Genomic DNA, 23,926 nt, shown 5'->3' on the forward strand with positions numbered 1-23,926 from the left:
CCCCCCCCCTTTTTCCTTTAGAGCAGCTTATCACTTAGTCCGGTAGTAAACCTGCCTATATTATTGCCTATATTGTTAGGCTTTTTTTTTTTTTTTTTCCCCTAATATATAGTCTATATATAATATTAGGAAAGAAAAAAAAAAGCCTAATAATATAGGCAGGTTTAGCGGACTGCTTGTCACTATCATTATTGATATTCAACGAGACTTGACTTGAATATCTCAAAATGTTAACATGGTCCCACCAATTTACCACCTATAGCTATGCCTCATTAAACTTTACTAAAAGGACCATGGATTTCAAAATTGAAACTTAAAGCCAAATAATAATTATGCTATATGTTGTTGATAGTTGAATAAGTAAAGGAACCAAATTTCCCAAATATCAATATTAAATGTATCAAATAATAAATAATTGTATGTTAAATGTAAAATTGATACAATTTCCAACAACAGATAAGTGAATTGGGCTAATCCATAATTGTCCAATTGCCAGGCAGTATGTACTATGTAGGCACGCCTCGTGATCGCAAATGCACATGTACTTATTCAATGTCGCAGCAAATATCATACCATACAATACGAAATGTCACATGCAATTTGATTGACAGCTGGTGATCTGTCAATTAGTGATGATTGACAAGCCATTCAATGCATGAGGAAATGGATTCTGGTTTGAGTATGGAATGTGTAGATCGTGTCATGTCCTCGCTATCCTACAAACGTCTAGGACACAGAATGTAGCTCTGCACGTAGGGCAGGGCGACTTACTGCCCATCCATGTCTCTGGGTGCTGTTGGTCCTGTCGACTGGCAAACCACTTCCCCAGACACTCCAGACACCACATAGGGCGACAGAAACACTGCACACAATCTCCCTGTGTAGGATCGTCACACAGTTTTACCAGCTTCACGTCTGCTTGTTTCTGCATACACCCAATACAAGTCTCTATATCCTGAAAATAGAACATTAATGATCATGAAAGATATCCATATATTGTATTCACCGTGATTACATTTTATTTCCTTAATAAGTGGCTTTTAAGTGCCCTCTTTTGTTACAATGTTTTTAAGTACCCAGACCCTAATCCCAGCGAATACAGCACCCGACATCCAATATAGGAATTTATCATGTTTCTTGTAAGTAGAGCAGAACTTACTGTGATATGATGATACAAGCAGCAAACAGCATTAATTCCCTTGCATACTGTATAACCAACTTTCTTTCGCGGCTACGAATTTTCATGATTTTTATTCCAAAACATATTCGTGAATATTAACATTCATGAATTTGAAAGCTGTAGATGTTAATTCACGAAGATAAACTTTAACAAATATACTTAGATCGCTAAATTCACGAAAGTTAATCGCATACCAAAGAAATTTGACTACAGTATGTCAAAATACTTCCATTTCAAGATCCAAAATTGATGTGGGTAAAGTACAATAAAGGTCATATACAGTGAATAGATAACTGGTTTGTTAAGGTGCATGCATAGCATCTCCAATGCATGGTAAGGTTAAGACTTACCAAAGTAGCAGGCGGGTGGAAATCTACGTTTTGTACAATCTGTTCTTTAAAGGCATCCAGAAATTTGTCGCTGAGAGATTGCTGTATGACAACATTACGTGCATTTCTGATGGGAGCCTGTAACTTGTCCTTCAAATCACGATACTCCATCGAGTTCAACCTGAATCAGAATTCATAACTTTCAAAACACAAATTACACATAGTTTCTTGTGTTAATTGATAGTGAAAATAAAATCTTAAAAGTTGAGTTAGAATTTAAAAATAGCCCAACAATGTAAATCCTTAATTATCTATACAGGTAATCTAATCAAATTTACTCATTACAAGACTATTTTATACAAGGGGAGATAATTCACCAAATTTCAAAATTCAGAAGTATATCTACACAAAGATTGAAAGAAAATACTCATTCTTTAGAGGAAAAAAATGTCACTGTGGACAATTTGTGTTCTCACTGGTGGAGTGTACAGCAAAGATTTGTGTGCAGCATGTCATGTCCTGTGTGACGTATTGCACAAATTAAAATGGTAGACACAAATCTTTCTTACCTTATGCTAAATGGTTGTATTTTTGGATTTACACTTGACACAGAAAAGTTTATATACTGCACTGAAGACATATTTTCATATGAAAGTGAATGTTCTTCAGAGTTTGCAATTGTTAGATGGATATCATTTTGGTGAGCAATATGTAGGAAATATGCTCCAGTTTTTATCACCCAAGAATCGGTAACAATGACTCGTTGACCGTGGGGTCCTGTTGTGAATTTATCGAAGCGTCGAAACTCAATGTTAATTGACGATGCCACTGTTCTCCATGATTCTCCACTTCTCTGTAGATGACCTAGCTGTCTTGATATTGGATGGTTGTTCCATTTGTATAGGGACCAGTAAAAAGCAACAACTAAAGCCACTAGAATGATACCAACACTGAGACAAAGGTATAATCTCCAAAAGAATGGTAAAGTCCCAAGGTTGAATAGGTCTTTTTCTGGTGAAAATAATCCAGATCCAATATAATACCCTGAAAGAAACAATTTGAAGACAATAGAATGCATTATAATATGAGTATGTACTGGGTAATAGAATCTGATAATAGAGAATGATGTTGAGATATACATTGCACCTTGTAGCTGCAGTCACATATTCTTGCAAAGTGAAAGTAGATTGCTCTACGTTATATTATTTTTGTAATAATCTTCCACACCGTGAGTTGAGCAACACTAGAATTATTATATAAAATTTGATTTATGTATTTAAATGCCTGCAATAAGCAATACAGAAAGAAGCAAATATTCATTGAAAACCCCTTGCATTGTGTTGCGCTCTCAGATAGCTATAGGCTACTGTATGCCAATTATCAGTGATTATTTCTGATGGTCGATTATAATCAATTGCATCCCTTCTACAGCGTATCATATATAGATATAGATAGACCTCCATGTCTAATAAGAAAACACTCGCTATACAGTAAACATCTTACCTAGAGGGAAGAAAGAGTGGATTACAACTGTAAATGTGGTTCGTTTGATGTGATAATAGATAAAATGCATTTCCTCACTGCCGAGATAATTTGACAGCACATTCTGAATAGTGATCCCGGCAGAGACAAATTCTGTCGGAGGAGACATCAAACAGAACGAGAAGAATACATAAAATATTGTGAAGAGAACGTCGACTGTCGCCTGTGACATAATGTCTCCTTTAGCCTTCGTTTCAGATTTTCAAATACCTGTTCGTTTACCACATAGCTATTTTTACGTGACTAACATGACTATCGTGTCACTTCGCCAACTGTTGATGTCTTTCATGAAACGCTTTGCATTGCAACGCAAGTTTTGTGTTAAAATAAAGCGTTCTAGTGACTTTGTGATAATGTCGTGCGATACATTTTGAGTTTACTTTGATTTGTATGGGAAACCGAAAGTAGACTTCCGAATAGCGAAAATGGCGGCCTCCGTGTCGGACAACGTGGAAATCAGACAAATTGATGATACTAAAGTAAGTAGAAATTGTTAGACGCGCTCATTTTTATGATTATTATATATATTAATTTCAAGGCCTACTAGGCATAATGTAGTAATTAAGTTACAAATGAATTGATACAATGATAACTTGTTAGCAGTGACAGTTTACTGCATGTACAGATGAACATCATTTGATCATGACATGCTCATATTCAATCTACAACAGGCTTAATTACTTGTAAGTCCGGCACCGTCCGGTAGCATCGCTAAATCTGGGCAGACAGAATATACTAGCTATAGTACATGTAGATTTGACTATAAATGTACAGCTTTTTTATTAATCTGACAACATACATGCCCAGTGTACATATCAGTGCATGTACATGCATAGTGGACAAATGTAAACAAATACATGTGTAAAAGGAGCGGGTCGGTGTGGTTTGTAAATAGTGTTAAATACGGTCTCTGTCACTCAGCTGACGGAGCATGCTTCTTTGGCTCAGTCGGTAGAGCCGTATATTTCCACGCCGGAGACCCGGGTTCGATTCCTGGTCGGGGCACTCGACAGGAATGTGTATTTTCCCTGTTCTTCTACATTGGCGCCCAACTAAATAACCCATGGTAGGTGGTTAAAGAGTCTTGGTTCGAGATTTAGGAAATCTTAAGAAAAACAGGGGGAGTAGTGTAAAAGGAGCGGGTCGGTGTGGTTTGTAAATAGTGTTAAATACGGTCTCTGTCACTCAGCTGACGGAGCATGCTTCTTTGGCTCAGTCGGTAGAGCCGTAGATTTCTACGCCGGAGACACGGGTTCGATTCCTGGTCGGGCACTAGACAGGAATGTGTATTTTCCCTGTTCTTCTACACATGTGACAGTATAAGTGAGTTCTCAGGTCAAATTTTCTGGCGTGGTATGAAAACACATACAGTTGGTAGTAGACTAAAGGTTACACATTGTGCACACGGTGTGAACTACGAGTGGACACGGAGTGCACGAGGTTTAGACTACAGGTAGACACGGAGTGCACGAGGTTTAGACTACAGGTAGACACGGAGTGCACGAGGTTTAGACTACAGGTAGACACGGAGTGCACAGATTTAGACTACAGGTAGACACGGAGTGCACTACATGTGAACACGGTGTCCACTACAGGTGGACATCGTGTACAGGTAAAATGTCCACTACATCAAGACCACAGACAGACTAAATGATGTGCCACAGAGATGTGAGAAAATATGTATTTATTCTGCAGCCTATATGGATTTTGACAGATAGAAATATTTATTGCGATCAGAAACATAATATTTATTGCAACATAAACTTGCCGTTAATTACTGGAAATCATTCGTACTGTAATGTTTATTTGAATAGATACATATAAAGTAAAATGTATCAATATATATTATCATACAATTTGATTTATAAATAAGGACGTTTATTAGAAGTTATAAAAGCAAATTAAGTGCGTACGGTAAACCACGTACTGGTTATGTCTCATCAATGGATAGTTCAAGTCCGCATTTTCCCAGTAAAAACTATTTTTCTTAGCTAGTGATATGTAGTTTAAAGATGAAATTCTTTTTCGAACGTATAAAGTGATGAAACCTTGCAGAGAGTAAGATTTTCAGTGTTAGCAAATCGTCGCCCAAGAGATATTTTGATCGGCAAAAAATTTTGATTAAAAAGGATATATTGATGGGCATAATAAAAGCAAGGACATCATGATAAACATAAACAAATTAAATTCTTCATAAAACTATGTATGTATGGAGTATAGTTTTCTAAACGGCAAGGTGCGCAAAATAGTTTTAATCCTGTCAAATGTATAATACGTATACATTTGCTACATAGAAACCTGGCGCGTTGTAAAGCATTGGAAATATGTGAAATCGTCCATAGAGACGTTAAAAATCGGCATTAGAAATTACATTTTATTGTGTCAACCGATTGAGGAACCTGTAAGCACTGGCTTATAGAAAGCAAAAATTTAGTATCGGGCATGTGGCTGCTCGTGAGCATCAACACTGTTCAAAGGACAAAAGGCAAAAATGTAGGTCACATGCCTGATAATAAATTAAACAGACAATCAAAATAAATCCAACTTCTACACATTTAAACTGTAGATTCATAGTTGTTGATTAGATTCTGAATTTGTCACAATTATATTAATTCTAGAAAACTCTGATAATTTGACAATATCCTATTCTGACCTTCTTTACAATGTGTGATCTGATCATACATGTATACATAGTATATTGTACACTTAAAACATGCCTGCTCGAAAGGTAGACCCCTCGGCTAGGACTGCAGTTGCCATGGTCACTTGGACTTCATACTGTTCCATCAACCACACGGATATGATTACCTAACATTGGTCAGAGTGGGGGCCAGGGGCCTGGGGCCTTCTTTGGGCACCCTTCAATATGTTCAGTCAAGTGTATCTCAGACTAACAACACCTGTATACATGAAGTACCTTATCCCAACCCCAGGAGGTCCATTTATAGCATAACTGTACTTAGGTGGCAGCCTCTCTACATATACATTGTACTCATCACACAAATACGAAGTTATACAACAATAGTAGTCAATAGGGATATGTATTTTAACTGGTAGTGCATTTTAATTTATTTGATAATGAAGCTTTATATATTAAAATAAAAAATAATTAAAATACCAAGTGTATAATTAACTAAAACATTTATTTTCAAAATTATTGGAAAATCATATTTCATCCAATATCTTTTCATTAATTTATTTTTTTTTTTACGCTGGCTTTTTACATATATCGGAAACCTGATTATAATTATCATGACTATGTATATAAAATACCATATTACAATGTTGAATAAGTACCTAATCTAAATTAATTTTGATTATAAATATATACATGTATTATTGGTAAATTCAAGGTTGTGACAGACATGCTTGATTTACGCATTGTACAGCTCCCGTCAGCTCCACTTCACGGCTGCCTGTCATGACAATAATTGAGGTGTATTCAGCATCACTTACTATATGTTTTGCCAGCTAGTTTTTACCTCATCCCAATCTAACAACACTCCCCCAGCCCCCACCCCCCTCCCCCCGTGAAATGGTGTTACATGTTTAAGCCAGTCGTTCATTAACAAACAAACATGTAACAAGAAGGCAGGTACTGTATGTGTTTTCAAACTCATAAACCTATATTATTTTATACAAAGCTGAAGTATATAATATATTTGTCATAATAAACTTCCATAGATAACCAAATCTAAAGATACACATAATATAAAGATACTTACTGCCTTCCATTACTCATAAAACCGTGACACCACACAGAAGGCAAAGATTCTGCCCAAGGCCATCCTAACTGATGGTCACCTTGAGGTCCCTGAACAGCTGACACTGTGGCCTTACCTGTATGTTTGAGCAAATTTTTAATTATTCGGAGCCATGACGCAATATACGGTCAAGATAACTTGCGGGGTTGGGATCATAAACATATTGTGTGTACCGGTAATTAAGAATCAAAACAAGCTGAATTGGATACTTGTAGGTAGACTATAGCTACGTCATAAAGTGTGAAGTGGATTTATTCTGCATGATCTTTTAAAGACGTTCAGTTTTTAATAAAGAATATGTAATTAAGCTATTTTTATGTACAATACTTTTAGAACTTAAAATAGCGAAGAAAAAATATTATAAAAGTGTATATTTTATGAAGGACGATGTACAAGGGTGTCGCTAGAAAACCGATTGATAGGGACCAAATCTTTTTATTTAAAAGCTATATGTATTACCCGGTATATGATTGTATTACTAATAGCTTAAATTATAAAAGAAAAAGTGTCTCAAAAGCACAATAGGACTGGTTTTTGCCGTAGCTGCAAGATTGTTAGTAAGACTTTTAGACAGAAAATGGTGTCGTCTTAGTAGGCCGGGTACGTATATTCGTTCTAGTTTTTGCCGCAATTCAAAGTTGTTTTTGACTTGTATTTACTATTTCATGTAAATGATATATATATATATATGTTTAATGCAATTTACCCATAAAACATTGACTTTTGAAAACGTAATATAGACAATTTAAGATATGAAATGGAAACTACTGATATAAAATTAAATAGACATATACTTAATGAATACAAATTAATCTTTATTACTTTTTTGCAGTGAAAAGGTTTTATTCATGTATACTAAAAAAATATCGTATTATATAGTTATATATACTGTACATTAAATTGTAGATGTTGTAATTTAAAAAAAAAAAACACTAAAAAATTATAATTATGTATCATTTCAAATTGAAGAACGTATTCTTCCCCGATCCCTAACTATAACACATCACCTTGTCTGTATAGGTCTGAATGTACCTGGACACGATGTCCACCTGTAGTGGACACGGTGTTCACACGTAGTGCACTCCGTGTCTACCTGTAGTCTAAATCTTGTGCACTCCGTGTCTACCTGTAGTCTAAATCTTGTGCACTCCGTGTCTACCTGTAGTCTAAACGTAGTGCACTCCGTGTCTACCTGTAGTCTAAACCTCGTGCACTCCGTGTGCACAAGGGTGTAACCTTTAGTCTACTACCAACTGTAGGTATTATACTCGTCTGTTAATATATGTCAATATGTGATCAAGGTTAATAAGGCCAAACAAAATATGTCTGTTTAGGGTTCACCGACTGACCCTAAGATTTTACCCCCGACCGATTGATTGTTTTTTCTCCACTTTTCTATGAAAAAGTTCTGGCCATTACTTTAGACTGAAAGACACTAAAAAAAAAAAAAAAAAAAAAAAAAACATCCAATGTAACCTTAAACAGACATTTTTTTGGCCTAACTCTATTGGTCTGATAAATGTGAAATAACTTTTGAATTTATACGTCTGGCATTGGTCTCGATTGAAAGATTGATAATTTTTCTTAATTTGGTTTATAATTCACCACTTACCATAATGTAGAAGTGTTGTTATACTTGATGAAACAGTTAGTCGGACACTCATCTGTCAGATGAATAACACGATATGACTCAAGAGGAAAGCTTAACTACGAGTGGCATGTCAATGCTAGTCCCTCACAGCAAGGACTAAAAACATCTGGACTAAAAACAAACTTACTTCTAACTTGCTGTATGTGATACTGAAGGTATTTATATATGTATAATATTCATACTTCAGGGTAAAGGGTTGTTTGCTGTTAAAGACATTAAGAAAGGAGATGTTCTTTTTGAAGAAAGACCCATTGTGTCTTCTCAGTTTCTTTGGAATGAACTTTACAAATACACAGCCTGTGAATACTGTTTAAAATCTCTGGAGACGGCAGAACAACAGTGCCAACGTTTGACTGAGAACCCAGTTTTCACTTTGCCATTTCCAGAGTGTTGTGAGGCCAAGGTTGACAAGTATGTAGTGTGTCCACAATGTCAGGTAGGTACTATATGGTTATCAATCATTCATAAGCTTGCAGCGAAAAAGTGGGTCCTTTTCATTTTCTATGCGTGAAAACGACATGGGAAAGGCATAAATACAAACACTGCTCAATACACTTATCCAATGTACTTATAATTGCCAGTCTGATTTAAACCTGATCTTCTGTTACACTCCATTACTCTACGCATCGAAGTGATATATTCAAGATCTGGTTTTAATCAGATTGTTTCTGTTGCTAAAACATAGATTTTCTGTAGCACAGCAGTACAGAGTTTTGGTTCTATATCTTTACCTTGTATTCTCTAAGGCCAAAAAGGTCATAACTTCACTCATACTGTAACTGGCTTTTTACACAAATACGTAGGTGGTTTACTGCTGTGAGGAATGTCGGACTGCTGCATGGACAGAGTACCACAGGACGTTATGTATGGGGCCATCACGGCAAGATGGAGATCATCCTCTAGCACGACTTTGTGAGGCATGGAGGTAGGTCAAGGTTAAACACTGGTTTGTTTAATTATTTTAATGTCCTATTAACAGCCAGGGTCATGTAAGGATAGCCTTCTATGTATGCAATGTGTAGCGTGTGTGAAGTTGGAGGTGCTGTGTTTTGGGAGACTGCGGTATGTTCGTGTTGTGTCCTCTTGTATAGTGGAACTGTTGCCCTTTTTTTAGTGATATATCACTGAAGCATGCCGCCGAAGACACCGAGCAACACACCCCACCCGGTCACATTATTCTGACAACGGGCGAACCAGTCGTCCCACACCCTGTATGCTGAGCGCTAAGCAGGAGCAGAAACTGCCACTATTATAGACTTTGGTGTGTCTCGGCCAGGGGACAGAACCCAGAGCCTTCCTCACAGGGGCGAACACTCAACTTGAGGCCAAAAGTGAGGCGGTGTCAAGGGAGGCATTAGGAAAGATAAAGTCAGTTAGGAAGAAGAGAAAAAATAATATCCTAAATTAGACGCCTTTTACGATCATGCAATAGGGGCAGCAGGTACAATTCTAACGCCCTACCTGCAGGGTTTGGTGGTGTACGTAGGTCAAATTCAAACATTGATTTGGTGGTTATGTAGGTCAAGGTCAAACACTGGTTTGGTGGTGTACGTAGGTCAAGTTCAATCACACTGAGTTGTGATTTAATAACTATGTATGTTCATGACATACTTTATGTTTAATGCTTTGAATTGAATTTGAACTTTGTTTCAGAAAGTTTCAATCATGTAAGAAACTGACAAAAGTTTCTTTTACTGTTGTTATTACACAGTGTTACAGGGAATAAGTCTTGAAGTCATTATCATCACTGTCTACAAATTTTGTTTAAACTCATTCACCCCTGAAATTTCTTAATAGACTGGTTTGGTCTTTGACTTAGAAGAGCCTAAATGTGTCTTCAGGAGTGAATAACTTGTCTTAACTCATTCAACCCTGAAATTTCATAATGGACTGGTTTAGTCTTTGATTTAGAAGAGCCTAAATGTTTCTTCAGGGATGAATTAGTTAAAGTGAATAGTCGGGCAAAGAAAACCAGTCTAAATGCGTTCATTGGCCTTCCAAAAGTTCTCACATATTAATACCACGGTCAAGTTCTGCTTAGTTTCCCAGTTCTGACCATTAAAGTAAAGAAAAGTTGAAAGCATTGAAAGCGAGGCTGCGTGGAAATGTAACCACGGACATAGTGAGCCAGGAGGACGTTAAATTAATTTCTTCGTACGCAGACAGATTTTGACGAGAGATTTTATTTTTCCATTTCATAAGAAATTATACTGGATACATTCACACCATTTTTACCGACTTTAGCCATCCTTGCCCGACTGTTCACTTTAATATACAAGATTTTCTAATGTACAGAAATACACACTACCCTCCAGAGACATCAAGTATCATGCTGTTGGCTAAAATGATTGCCATGGTGAAACAGGTAAGAAAAATTTTAATGTTTAGTTAACAAAGTTGATAATATATCTATTGTTACCATAACAATTGTTAATTAGTGCATGGTATAATGGTAGAATGAATATATGTATCTGGCCTTCTATACATTTTGGCTGGATACGAAATGGTGCCTATATGTGTGTTAGTGGAGCACTGCCTCAGAAAATCACTCGGGCACAATTTTCTATACTTTGTTGTAGGTTTCCAATTATTGTAAGCGTATACATGTACATGTTTTTATACATTATTTCTATCCAAAAGAAACATAACGACCATTCTTAATATCTACTTTACCACTCTTAAAGGTGTTAAATTAATAATTTGTAGACTTGCCATATAATTTTCCTTCGCAAGACCATCATATTTATATGTGGAAAAAATGATATCTCGCTGTGTGTTTGATAATTTACACAGTTCAATTTTATTGCCTAGCAGAAAAGTGATATAAAACAAATATGATAAAATGCACACAGACATTTTAATAATGATTTGCACAATCATTTCTTTGCTCTATTAGCAGTAATAGGCACCAATTCAGCAGCTCTTCGTGCCCAAAGGGCACGAAATGCAAAGCACTGCTAAGGTAACAGATACATGAAAATATAAGAAAAAACACAATCTTCAAAATTCAATCCTACACACTGACAGCTTCAATTTGCGGCCGTTTTTCATACATATGGGGATCCGAGGTTGTGCGTTGCTCTGGTAGTGCTCTCCTCGGTAAATATATATTTAACTAATGCAAATGCATAACAGGGGTAATTTGATATATTCATTATTATCATTTAAATAATAATAATAACACTTTGAAAAATTGAAAGCAATAGAATGCAGTCAAAATATCCAACAAGGCAAAGATGAAGAATGAGCACAAGGAATCATTACGTCACATAGCGTCAACAAAAGAAGCATGAAATCATAGGATTCGCATACGCGGCCCTCCAGGACACAGAGAAAATCCTAATCTTTGAGTTCATTTCTTTGAGGTTTATGCTAGACAATTATTATATCATATACTACTTCTATAGATTTAAAAGTGTGCCCTATTTATTTTCTAAAATTATGACTTCTACATGAAATAGAAAATAAAATAAACAAGTGGAGCTTCGCTCTTCCTATGCCGTGCATGATTCATTTTAAAACATCTGGCTGGGCCCTTTAAGGCCCTTGCCTTCAGTCATATTTGCTCTAAATACGACACCATTATCTGTCTAAAAGTCTTTGCAGCTAAAATATTGCAGCTAGGTTAATGGGACTAATTCATGTACCATGTGATACTCAATAACATTTGTGCAGTAGCAGCTATAGAGTCTTCAATGGTGATGGGATGTTACTTGTTTTTAATATTTCCACTGAAATGATGTTATTGTTGGATATCATCTTTTAGCGTCATTCCATCACCAATAGAATCAATAGTCTAGCAAAAACTTTATCAGGTAACACATGGTACGTAAATAGTCCCATTTTACTGTTAAAAGATAATTTTTTTTAATCATATGGTTAATGCTTCTGTTGCAACTTAGAAATAGACTGACTTAAAACTTTGGTGAAGTGATTTTATTTTTTGGAAATGTTTAGGTCATCTGACCCGAAGAGTCAAGATGACCTACAAATGTATTATCATCTAGTCTGCTAAACCTGCCTATATCATTAGGCTTTTCACAATTATATTTTTTCTTTGCCTAATATATAGTCAGCTGGCATTACCTCTTAAAAATGTGAAATCGTAGGTCAGATTTGGCCTACGCTACGTCAGCGGCATATTTCTAATATATCGTCCATGCAATGCCGGAAAACGTACAGATCTGATTTCAGATGCCTCTTGTTTTCTAGTACATTTTTGCAAGTTACTTAGTAATGCAGCCACCAACTGCTACCCTAGCTGCTAGCAGTGGTATAGAAGAATTATGAAATATTACTCAAAAGTTCTCAGTATGTAATCATTTCTTTTGTTTCAGACTACTAATTTATTTCACTTGCTTTAGATTTGATGCTGGAATATCCGAACATTTAAGAGATTTTCAATCTAATTTTCAGAGTGACGATAAATTGTCTGTGATATCCATGTTTTCACAATTTGTCAACCTACCTGTTAACAAAGAGGAAGAGATGGCACATAAACTGCTGGGGGAGAACTTCCAGGTGGGGTTGTATAGTTGTACATAATACTGGGAACCAACTTCACTCGTGTGCAATTTACTTTCACGAATTTTACGATCTACATGTAAGTAAATTTGTTGTGAAAGTTATTCTCCGCGAATTAGTATCTACATCATCTATATTGATAAGAATCATCATTGAATTGTTAAATCGGTGGATATTAATCTTTGCGGACTTGATTTGAAATGGAAATCGCGAATTTAAATTGCCACGAAAGATAGTTGGTTTACAGTTGGTAATTCTCTTAAGGATAGATTTTGAAATTTCAATTTGATAAATTTCTTTTAATATTTTCTCTATAACTACAAAATGGTACATATGATCCAATTTCCAAAAAATAATAATGATACATGTATATGAACATTTTATTGGGAATATTATGAACATTTTGATCATATGGAATATGTATATTTGAAATATGCTGTTAGACATGTACAAGCACAAACATTTATTCTCACATATGTACATGGTAGAACACAGAATTCCATCCTACATTTTCTTGGTTTCTGAGGTGTACATGTACGATCCATTTTTCTTGGTGTGCTACATTCAAATGAATTCTTAGAAGTTATGTGTATGTTTTATTGTTAGAATTGACTGTGAAAAGTATTCACAAATACAATGTGCATGTAACAAAACCGTCGAATGAAAAGTGAAAAGTTGTCACTATCTAGCCCATAGTATACCAGTCCTATGTTGTGAAAACATTGTTGCCGGTTTGCCCAAGTTTAATTTTACAAAGAAAGGTATAGTAACATTTCCTAGACAGTTCCGGTTTTTAGGTCACCTGAGACGAAGTCTCAAGTGACCTATTCTAATCGCCTTTTTGTCCGTCGTCGTCCGTCGTATGTCCGTAAACAATTTACATTTTCAACTTCTTCTCCAAAACTGCTGAAGCAATTTCAATGAAATTTTGCACAAACCTTCTAAGGCATAAGGCCAATCAAAATTGTGAATTATATGATCCTCACCCCCCAGGGAGCTATGGGAGGGGCTAAAAGGGGCAAAATTGACTAAAATTTCAAAAATCTTCTTCTCCACTCATAGATGTGATGGAATTAAAATACTCTACATAGATAGAAAGGTCCTAAGGTCCTTTACAAAAATTGTGAATTATATGACCCTGGGGTCTCAGGTTTCCCCTGGGGAGGGGGTTAAGTTTACTATAGTTTATATAGGGAAAAACACATTTTTGAGTATTATTTGATCATTTGTAATAGGAAATGAGTCAAATATTGTCAGAATTATCAGTATGAGATGGCTATTGAATCCTATTAACCAGTTTTCCATGACTGACCCCAGGGGCCTTAGGGGCGGGGTCAAAAGGGGTCAAATAGGCTATAACTTCAAAAATCTTCTTCTGAAATTCTGGAAATGGTAGAATCACATACTCTTCATAGATGGAAAGGTCTTGAGGTCCTTTACAAAAATTGTGAATTATATGACCCTGGGGTCTCACGTTTCCCCCTGGGGGGAGGGGGTCAAGTTTACTATAGTTTATATAGGGAAAACACATTTTTGAGTATTATTTGATCATTTGTAATAGGAAATGAGTCAAATATTGTCAGAATTATCAGTATGAGATGGCCATTGAATCCTATTAACCAGTTTTCCATGACTGACCCCCAGGGGCCTTAGGGGCGGGGTCAAAAGGGGTCAAATAGGCTATAACTTCAAAAATCTTCTTCTGAAATTCTGGAAATGGTAGAATCACATACTCTTCATAGATGGAAAGGTCTTGAGGTCCTTTACAAAAATTGTGAATTATATGACCCTGGGGTCTCACGTTTCCCCCTGGGGAGGGGGTCAAGTTTACTATAGTTTATATAGGGAAAACACATTTATGAGCATATTTTGCTCAATTTTCATAGAAAATGTGTCAAACTTGTTTAGAATTATTAGCCTGAGATAACATTTTAATATCATATATCTATATTGGTCCTGCATGGTCAACCCCCTCGGGGCAGAGGGGCGGGGCCAAAAGGGACAAATAGGCTCAAACTTAAAAAATCTTCTTCTTAAATACTGGAAATGGTAGAATCTAATACTCTTCATAGATGGACAGGTCTTAAGGTGTTTTATGAAAATTGTGAATTAAAATAGGAAATTAGTCAATTGTTGTCAGAATTATCCCTATGTGATGGCCGTTGAATCTTATCAACAAATTTTCAATGACTGATCCCCAGGGGCCTTAGGGATGGGGCCAAAACGGGTCAAATAGGCTAAAACTTTAAAAATCTTCTTCTGAAATACTGGAACTGGTAGAATCAAATACTCTGCATAGATGGAAAGGTCTTAAAGTCCTTTACAAAAATTGTGAATTATATATGACCCTGGGGTCTCATGTTTCCCCTGGGAAGGGGGTCAAGTTTACTTTAGTTTATATAGGAAAAACACATTTATGAACATTATTTGCCTATTTTTCATAGGAAATTAGTCAAACTGGGTTAGAATTATTAGCCTGAGATAGCATTTTAACATCATATCCATATTGTTCATGGCTGACCCCCAGGGGCCAGAGGGGCGGAGCCAAAAGGGGTCAAAATGGTAATTTCAAAAATCTTCTTTTTGAATTCACAGATTTGATGGAACCAGATACTCTTGATAGATTGGAAGGTCTTAAGGCCCTTTACAAAAAATTGTGAATTTCATGGTCCTGGGATCTCAGATTTTCCCCTGGGGAGGGGGTCAAATTTACTATAGTTTATAAAGGAAAAACACATTTAGGAACATTATTTGCTTAGTTTTCATAGGAAATTAGTCAATCTGGGTTAGAATTATTAGCCTGAGATAGCATTTTAACATCATATCCATATTGGTCTTGGCTGACCCCCAGAGGCCAGAGGGGTGGGGCCAAAAGGGATCAAAATGGATAACATTTCAAAAATCTTTCTTCGGAATTCACATAATCTTCATAGATTAAAAAGTCAAATTTATAAAATCACTGACTGACTTCAAGGGCCTGATGGGCCAATATATAGTGTTTATATGCATGTCTTTGTTTCATTCTGTATCTGAAATCAGGTGACCGTTAAGGCCCATGGGCCTCTTGTCAGAGTATACAGGTTCCGGATTATGCAGGTTTTGGGTACTATAGTTTATTCAGAAATTTGCCAGGACCAAACAAATTAATCGGTATAGACAAGTTTCCGGTTTATACAGGGTTCAGTGTAGACAAGTTATACTGTACTTGTTTTGTACTGGTTCGTCCAAAACTAGATAAAATTATAGGTAAAATATGCATATGGAAAAATAAAAATAGGGCTGATAGAATTATGATGTGTTACTACTAGCTCTTGGCCTAGTGCAAAATTTTCAGTATTGTACACCCCTGCATTCAGTATCCATAATTTGATCTTAAAACACAGTCAAAAGTAATTAAGGTGTAATGCTAATGTCATCCTCGATACTCCAGGGGTTCTGATCACTACACCCCTGGACTACCTCATAGTAAAACTGAAAGTCAGTTCAGGAGAAAAACTCTGAACCAATAACAGGCCTGCACAAATTTTCTTTGAAGACTAGAGAGAGAGGGACACCCTACTTCAAAGCCACACTGTCAACAACAGTGTACTGCTACAAGTTAGGGCTTTTTTGATGTACTTTTGATGTGTCAAAGGACTAAATTACCTGTCCTGTTCTGTAGCCTCCAGTTTTACTATGAGATAGTCAAGGGGTGTAGAGATTGTATGTGATTGCAACCCCTGGAGTATCAAGGATGTGCCAATGTTGGTTGTTTTTAAGAGATTACATGTATATTAATTTAATTAAAACAGATCATTTTCTGCTTGTTAATGCTACATTTAAATTCTGGTCTGAGCTTTAAAATTTATCTTAATATATTTGTTACAAGCATCCTCTGGAACTTTTACGACAGATGTTGGCAGAATCTCTATTTGAAGAAAGTGTCCAGCAGGTATGTTTTAGAATATGTTCATTGCCAACTGAGTTCATACTTCCATATATGCAGTCCAATCCTTAAATTTACGTCCCTGTTGTTTTGGTTTTAGACAGGATAAACCTGGTAACTACGATTACCTTGGTTGCTAGGCTAAATAGACAATGGGTATATGCTAATGTATCCACAATATAATTAATCAAACTTTACAAATTTGAAGAAGAGAAAGATGAAATTTGTATTTTACTGTAAACCAACTATCTTTTGTAGATACCGAATTTTGCTATTCCTTTCAAAAAATTTTCACAAAGATTAGATTTCCGGAATGTAAAATTGAGATGTCTTTGAATTTGCTTATGCAAGAATTGTCAAAGGTATTATTTTGAAACTTTCATGAATTTATCTTGATCAGGAAATTCTTGAAAATAAATCACTCACAAAAGAAAGTTTGTTTACAGTATAAGGTTTTGATATTGTTTTTAATATGTGCAAATTGTTTTAATGCAAATTGTTTTAATGCAAATTGTTGTACATTAATTGTGATACAGTGGTACACTCCTGAAGGCTTCCGATCCCTGTTCGCCCTTGTAGGAATGAATGGACAAGGAATTGGCTCTAGGTATGTCTACTTTTTCTCTAAATATACATCTATTATATCACAAATATTTGCTTTAAACTGCTGGGGTAGTCTGCATTGTGTGGGGCCGCAGTGGCCAAGTGTTTAAGATGTTCTGACATATTTCCAAAAGCCCTCTACCTCTGGTTCGCGAGTTTGAATCCCATGTGGGGCAGTTACAAGGTACCAATAGCATGTTGATGGTTTTTCTCTGGGTACTCCGGCTTTCCTCCACCAACAACCCTATCACGTCCTTACATGACCCTGACTGTTAATAGGATGTTAAACTAATAAAACCAAAACTAAACTGTCTGGACAAACACTGTACGGTAGGTTTATGTCAAACATTCATGCTTTTTTCATAATACTTAAAGGCTGAACTTTCTGGACAAAGTGCATTGTATTTATTTTGTGTTGGTACTATTTATTTCAAGATAATTCATTGTGTCCCATATTTACTGTATGCTGTTCCCATACCCGAACCTACGACACATACTTTAAACAAATGCAATATATATAACCACGGAGGAGTTGGTGAAATTATATTTAGATAAAACATGACCTTATGATGTAAACACACTATTGTAAGAGCGATTTGAGTAGTTCTAGACAAAAAAATCTTCACTACACTGGCAAGGGCCAGGGTTCTGCATACAAGAAGTCTGACCACAATGTGTAATAATGGACCGCAAGCAAGTTTGAACATTTCATTTAATTTCACTACAGTGGGCTTTTCTGGCATATCCCAGTGAAACCAACTAATCTATTTTCCATTAGAACTGGTTTGTTTCCGATATATATGTACATTTTATATGCAAATTTTATTCTACTCTTAGACTGAATTGTCCTTTAAACATGAAATTAAATCACTCTGAAAGTAAGCTGATTTGCAGAAATTTATTTACCTGGGACCAGTTTCATAAACATTTCATAACTTCAAGAAAGACTCCTTAACTTAAGATTTTTTTCCTTAACTTATGTAATGCTTTCCTGGGGGAAAGTTTAAGTTAAGGAAGGCAGTGTACTTTTATATAATGTCCTGTGCTTATTTTCAGTGCGATTAGTGTTTGGGCTAAAAACTGTGAGAAACTACCACTGCCAGAAGATGAAAAACAGAAACTTGATAGCTTCATAGACCAGGTGTATGAAGATCTTGATCGAGGTACTTTGTCATTGGCCATCAAATATTGTTTATGTCTACACTGAAGATAAAACAAATGGTTGCTAAAGGATTTTTATTCATGATGAATCGAAAGAAGGAAAAATTTTAAAGATACACTGGTTGAATAATTCTGGCATCCTCAATACTCCAGGAGTTCTGATCACATACAATCTCTTTACCTCTGGTATCTCATACTAAAATTGGAGGCAACAGAACAGAAGAGGTAATTTAGTTGCTAAAAGAGCCGTGTAACGTACACTGTGATTGGCTGTGTGGATTTGATGCTGGGTGTCGCTCTCTCTGTAGTCTTCAAAGGAAATCTTTGCAGGCCTGTGATTGGTTCAGATGTTTTCCGCTGAGCTGCCTCTAATTTTACTACGAGATAGTCCGGTGGTGTAGAGATCGTACATGATTGGAACCCCTGGAGTATCAATGATGTAATTCTGGTAGAAAATAGCAGATTCTGAAGTATATGTATAAGTATTTATGACTGTTAATTACAAAAATTACTAGGAATTTTCATTTAGTACAAACATAAACAGGTATCACATGGTACATGAATTGGTTCCATTAAGAAAATGCTTTTTATTAGTTTGTAAATAAGGTAACTCTGAAAATTAGGAAGCGTTTTCAATTAATTTGTAAATTGGTTAACAGTTTACCAAAATATGAAAAATTGTCTATGAAGAATAGATAGTTAGTTTAACAGTGAAGATTTTTGTATTTGTTGCAGTGTCAGGGACATTTCTCGACTGTGAGGGATCGGGACTCTATAGACTACAGAGTGCATGTAAGTACATTGTAGGGTATCAGTCTAATAATCCAGCAGTGATTATAATTGTTAATGATTTATAACAGTTAACAGTCAAACCTGTCTATAACGACCACTGAAGGGGAGACAGAAAAACGGTCACTATAGACAGGTTGCATTCATAGACAGGTTGGGGCTTTCGTGCTAAACAGCAAGTCAGTAAATAAAACACAAGTATATTTATGCAAAACAATCCTGCTATTGGATATTTATATATTAATTACATTCATTATTTAAAAACTAAGGCCAAACAAAATTAATTCTTAGTTTCTCAGGCCCCGCCGCATCGACATTTACCCCCTGCACCCACGTTTTTATGCGCCATAACTTAAAAATTAAAATCGAGACCGCCGCATCGAACGCACCCCAAATTTCCATTCGAACTCGCCTGAAATTTCCATTCGAAATCGCACCCGGAAATTGGCTCCAATTTTTAGTGTGCACCTTTCATTTCTGGTAAAAAAATGGCTGCCGATGTCAGCATTTGCTCAAAACGGAATGTTTCCTCCCAGGATTATGTATTTTCAACTGGTTTTCTTTGGATATAGTGACGATTGAGATATTTAAAAGCTGTTCTTAAAGACTGAGTAAGAATTTACATTTTCTACAATTTCATTGATTTTTCATGTCCTTCAAGTGAGAAAAAAATAAAATGTTATCTGCCGCATTTGTTTTCAGAGAAATAAAAAAATAAAAAAATATTCCCGCCGTCCGCACTGACTTTTTAAAAAAGTGGCCTGAGAAACTATCAATTAATTTTTTTTGGCCTAATTGTGTCAATATATTTCCGTGATTTGTGTTCATTTTATTTTTTAATGTTTGGGATGGGGCTCTCAAATGCAAGCGGAAATTTCGATCATAACAAAATTAACTCGTTTTGACACACACTAGTTGTAGATTTTTTTCAGCTATGAACAAAATAATCATTTTATTACTGACTTGACATGGCCTTGAATTATCTGTGCAAGATTAACTTCTTCACATGGTTCCATCTTGTGTAATATATCTCCATTGCAAGTCAAACTTAAACAATTTTAATGCAGAGACCTCTGAAATGACTTAATAATGTAACTATAAGTATTAATCTATCTTCTTATAGGCCATAGATTCCTTAAGAAGATAGTTTAATGCTTAAATAGACAGTATTTTACAGAATGTTATTTTATTATTCAAACTACATTTATTTCATTCTTACTCTGCTACCAGGTAACCACAGCTGTTTGCCAAATGCGGAGATTACATTTCCACATAACAACCATTGTCTGGTTCTAGAAGCTACAGAGGACATTAAGATGGGAGAGGTAAGCAATATACAGTTATTGACCTGTTTTCAGGTGGATACGGTGAGTTATCAACCTGAGTAAGTGATTAACCCGAGGCAGCAGGCCAATGTTTATGTCACTTACCCCAGTACTCAGGTTAATAACTCACTATATCCACCTAAAAAAAGGTTGATAATTGTTATATGAAATTATATAAAATTTTCAATGCCTTAATGAGACCACTGTAAACCAACTCACTTTCGCATGCGATTTACTTTCGCAAATTTCACTACCCATGTAAATTTTAATCTCGGCCTATTTTTAAATCTGCGAATGTAAATCTTCGCAAATTTGTTTTAAAATGGAAATCCAGAAATTTATTAGCCACAAAAGAAAGTTAGTTTACAGTATACAAAAAGTTACAGAATTATATTCAACAAATATTTGCGATGTTCTTTTTCCAAGAGTAGTTAATCCACATAAGTTTATGATAAATATTCTTGATTATGTATTTGGTTGGTAGAATCGGAAGGTAATTAATGCTTGTCTGGCATTTTTGTATGTTTTCTGATCAAACTTTGGAGTTGTTCACTGTTGAATTTAGTAAACTTGTTACCTTCTGCCAGAGGCTGCTGAATATAACGACATATCACAATATGTTATCCTGATGTTATGGAATTATGCTATATTACATCCTCGATACTCCAGGGGTTCCGATCACTTACGATCTCTACACCCCTGGACTATCTCATAGTGAAATTGAAGGCAGCTCAGCGGAAAACATTTGACCAATCACAGGCTAGCAAAGATTTCCTTTGAAGACTACAGAGAGAGCGACGCCTAACATCAAAGCCACATAGTCAACCACAGTGTACCGTTATACGGCTCTTTTGATGTTCATCAAAGGACTAAATTACCTGTTCTATTCTGTTGCCTCCAGTTTTACTATGAGATAGTCCAGGGGTGTAGAGATCGTCAGTGATCGGAACCCCTGGAATATCGAGGATGGCTATATTATGGGTACAACACAATGTCAAAAGATAATATGACGTCATATCTAAGGGGTTACCTTGATCTATTTTCGACACAGGCTACTGGACTCGCATGAGGTGTCTAGACTTAGACCAGAAAATAACCATTTGTGTATTTTAATATTTCATTTGTTCAACAGGAGATTTGTATATGTTACCTCAGTGGGTGTGACATTAGCCGCAGCAGGCACAGCCGACAAAAAATACTCCGGTAATTATATCAAGATACTGTTAACTCACTCACCCCTGAAATTCTATAATGAACTGTTCCAGCAATAGTTTTTGATAAATTTAAATGTCTCTTCAGGGATGAGTGAGTTAAACATTCGTATTTTAGTGGAATTTTGGTGAGCTTGTTATAGATTTACATCAACCTAGTAAGAATTTTTTCTAATGAAGCATAGGGCTGGGCATTGGAAGGTGTAAAATGATACTATACGTATTGACAATACACTGAAACAATACACGATATGTATTGACGATACAGTTGACCTCTTTTTCATATTCAGTTGATCAATGTGTTTTGAATATTGTGACAATAAAAGACAATTTTGATAAAGCATTTTATAACCAGGAAAAAATCTACCAAACATTTGATTCGGTTTATCATCTGTGTTAATTAATTTATGTCAATTTGTATGCTTAGTTATGAAAAGGCATTTCTAATCCATCTAGGTGACACAGATGCCTTAAACACTTCCTATTGATTAAAATGCTCTTACTTAAATGTTGTTTTAGAATAAATTTTGTATAGAAATTCCTATTTCTATAACAAAACAGTAGGGTGAGATGTAAAATGATATAGCGATATACAGCATGTTTGCGTATCGATATTCGATACACTGGTGAAAATTAATACATATCGGTATATCAATATATTGATCCAGCCCTAATGAAGCAGCAGCAGTGTTGTAAGTGCTGTTTGGTTATTCCTTATTTCAAAATCTTACAAAAACTGGCCATGGTACTAGTAGAAAGCTGATACACAGTTATAAAAATATCAAATATGTATTAAAATGAAGTTGTTTCCTTGTAGAGAAAACTATGTGTTCCACTGTGGCTGTCCGAGATGTCTGGCAGAAGCTGACGATGAAGATGTGACTTCAGAGGAGGAAGAGGAGGAGATGGATGAGGAAGACGATGATGAGATGAAAGAGTAGAGAATTAAGATGTTACAAAACAGTTTAATGACAATGTGTGGATTTATTCATCTGTCAGGACTGAAAAGGTGTATACAGACTCTGATTTCTCGAAACAAAAATACAAACTTCAGTCAAAACTTAGGTTTGATCCTTATGCAACTCATATGATTTTTTTTTTACTTACATCAATTTTCGACTCAAGTTTGTTTCGAGATATTGGGACCAGGGCTCGTTATGACTGTGTTAAATCTTGGAGAGTCCAATACACCAAGATTGCAGCTGTTTTCAGGAAGCAAACACTCAAATGAACCAACAAGAGCACTTGTGAAAAAATTAAGACTGCATCAGTACAAAGATATACTAAGAAGTAAAAGCTATTTATATTTTTGCCATAATGAGAAAATATTGTATACTTCTTGCTTTTATTACTTCTATGTGTTATTCATCCATATATAAGGCCAAGAATTGTCAGTTGGTAAAATATTTTGGAAAGACATGTAAAAATGGCTTTTATTATTCCAGTAATGAATTTTACTGAATTATGTGATTTTATGATTCAGAAAATGTCTTCTAAGATCATTCAAACAATATTATCTAAGTAGCTATGAATCTACATGACATTGTATAGGTGAATATGAGGATTATATTTACATTTCATACATCAAAGACATTTTACATACACTGTACATATATATGGAGATCATAATGATTTTATGTATATTGGCATTTGTTTTAATTCTTTTCTTGTCCACATAGAAGGTTAATGGTTTATTTTGTTTAATATATCCCATTAACTGTCAAGATCATTATAGGACAGGCCAGGTCTAGGATGTGGTGGCCAGCTTGAGTATCTGGTATATGTACATGCTATTTAATAAAACAAAATATCAGTACATTTGATTCTTGTTTTTAATGCAGATTATGCATACTACTGATAAACTTACTCGAACTTATGACCTATTAGAACATCTTAACCACTTGACCACTGTGGACGGCCAG

General features: G+C 35.5%; 2 protein-coding genes across 2 annotated transcripts; one reads left to right on the plus strand and one right to left on the minus strand.

The window, feature by feature from the left end:
• Positions 1-101: 101 nt before the first annotated feature.
• Positions 102-3,223, minus strand: LOC138335174 (E3 ubiquitin-protein ligase TM129-like). The gene is made up of 4 exons (XM_069284142.1): positions 3,013-3,223; positions 2,079-2,553; positions 1,531-1,690; positions 102-955 (listed from the first exon to the last, which is right to left on the minus strand). Exons 1-4 carry the CDS (start codon positions 3,221-3,223, stop codon positions 701-703), a joined length of 1,101 nt encoding a protein of 366 aa, XP_069140243.1. The 3' UTR covers positions 102-700.
• A 237-nt stretch (positions 3,224-3,460) lies between these two features.
• On the plus strand, positions 3,461-23,820 carry LOC138335173 (histone-lysine N-trimethyltransferase SMYD5-like). The gene is made up of 12 exons (XM_069284141.1): positions 3,461-3,530; positions 8,654-8,902; positions 9,270-9,391; positions 10,762-10,831; positions 12,883-12,987; positions 16,859-16,921; positions 17,452-17,522; positions 18,575-18,681; positions 19,415-19,471; positions 20,699-20,793; positions 21,926-21,996; positions 22,822-23,820. Exons 1-12 carry the CDS (start codon positions 3,477-3,479, stop codon positions 22,943-22,945), a joined length of 1,188 nt encoding a protein of 395 aa, XP_069140242.1. The 5' UTR covers positions 3,461-3,476; the 3' UTR covers positions 22,946-23,820.
• Positions 23,821-23,926: the final 106 nt, after the last annotated feature.

This window comes from Argopecten irradians, chromosome 11 (assembly GCF_041381155.1).
Source record: "Argopecten irradians isolate NY chromosome 11, Ai_NY, whole genome shotgun sequence".
NCBI classification, from domain to species: Eukaryota; Metazoa; Mollusca; class Bivalvia; order Pectinida; family Pectinidae; genus Argopecten; species Argopecten irradians.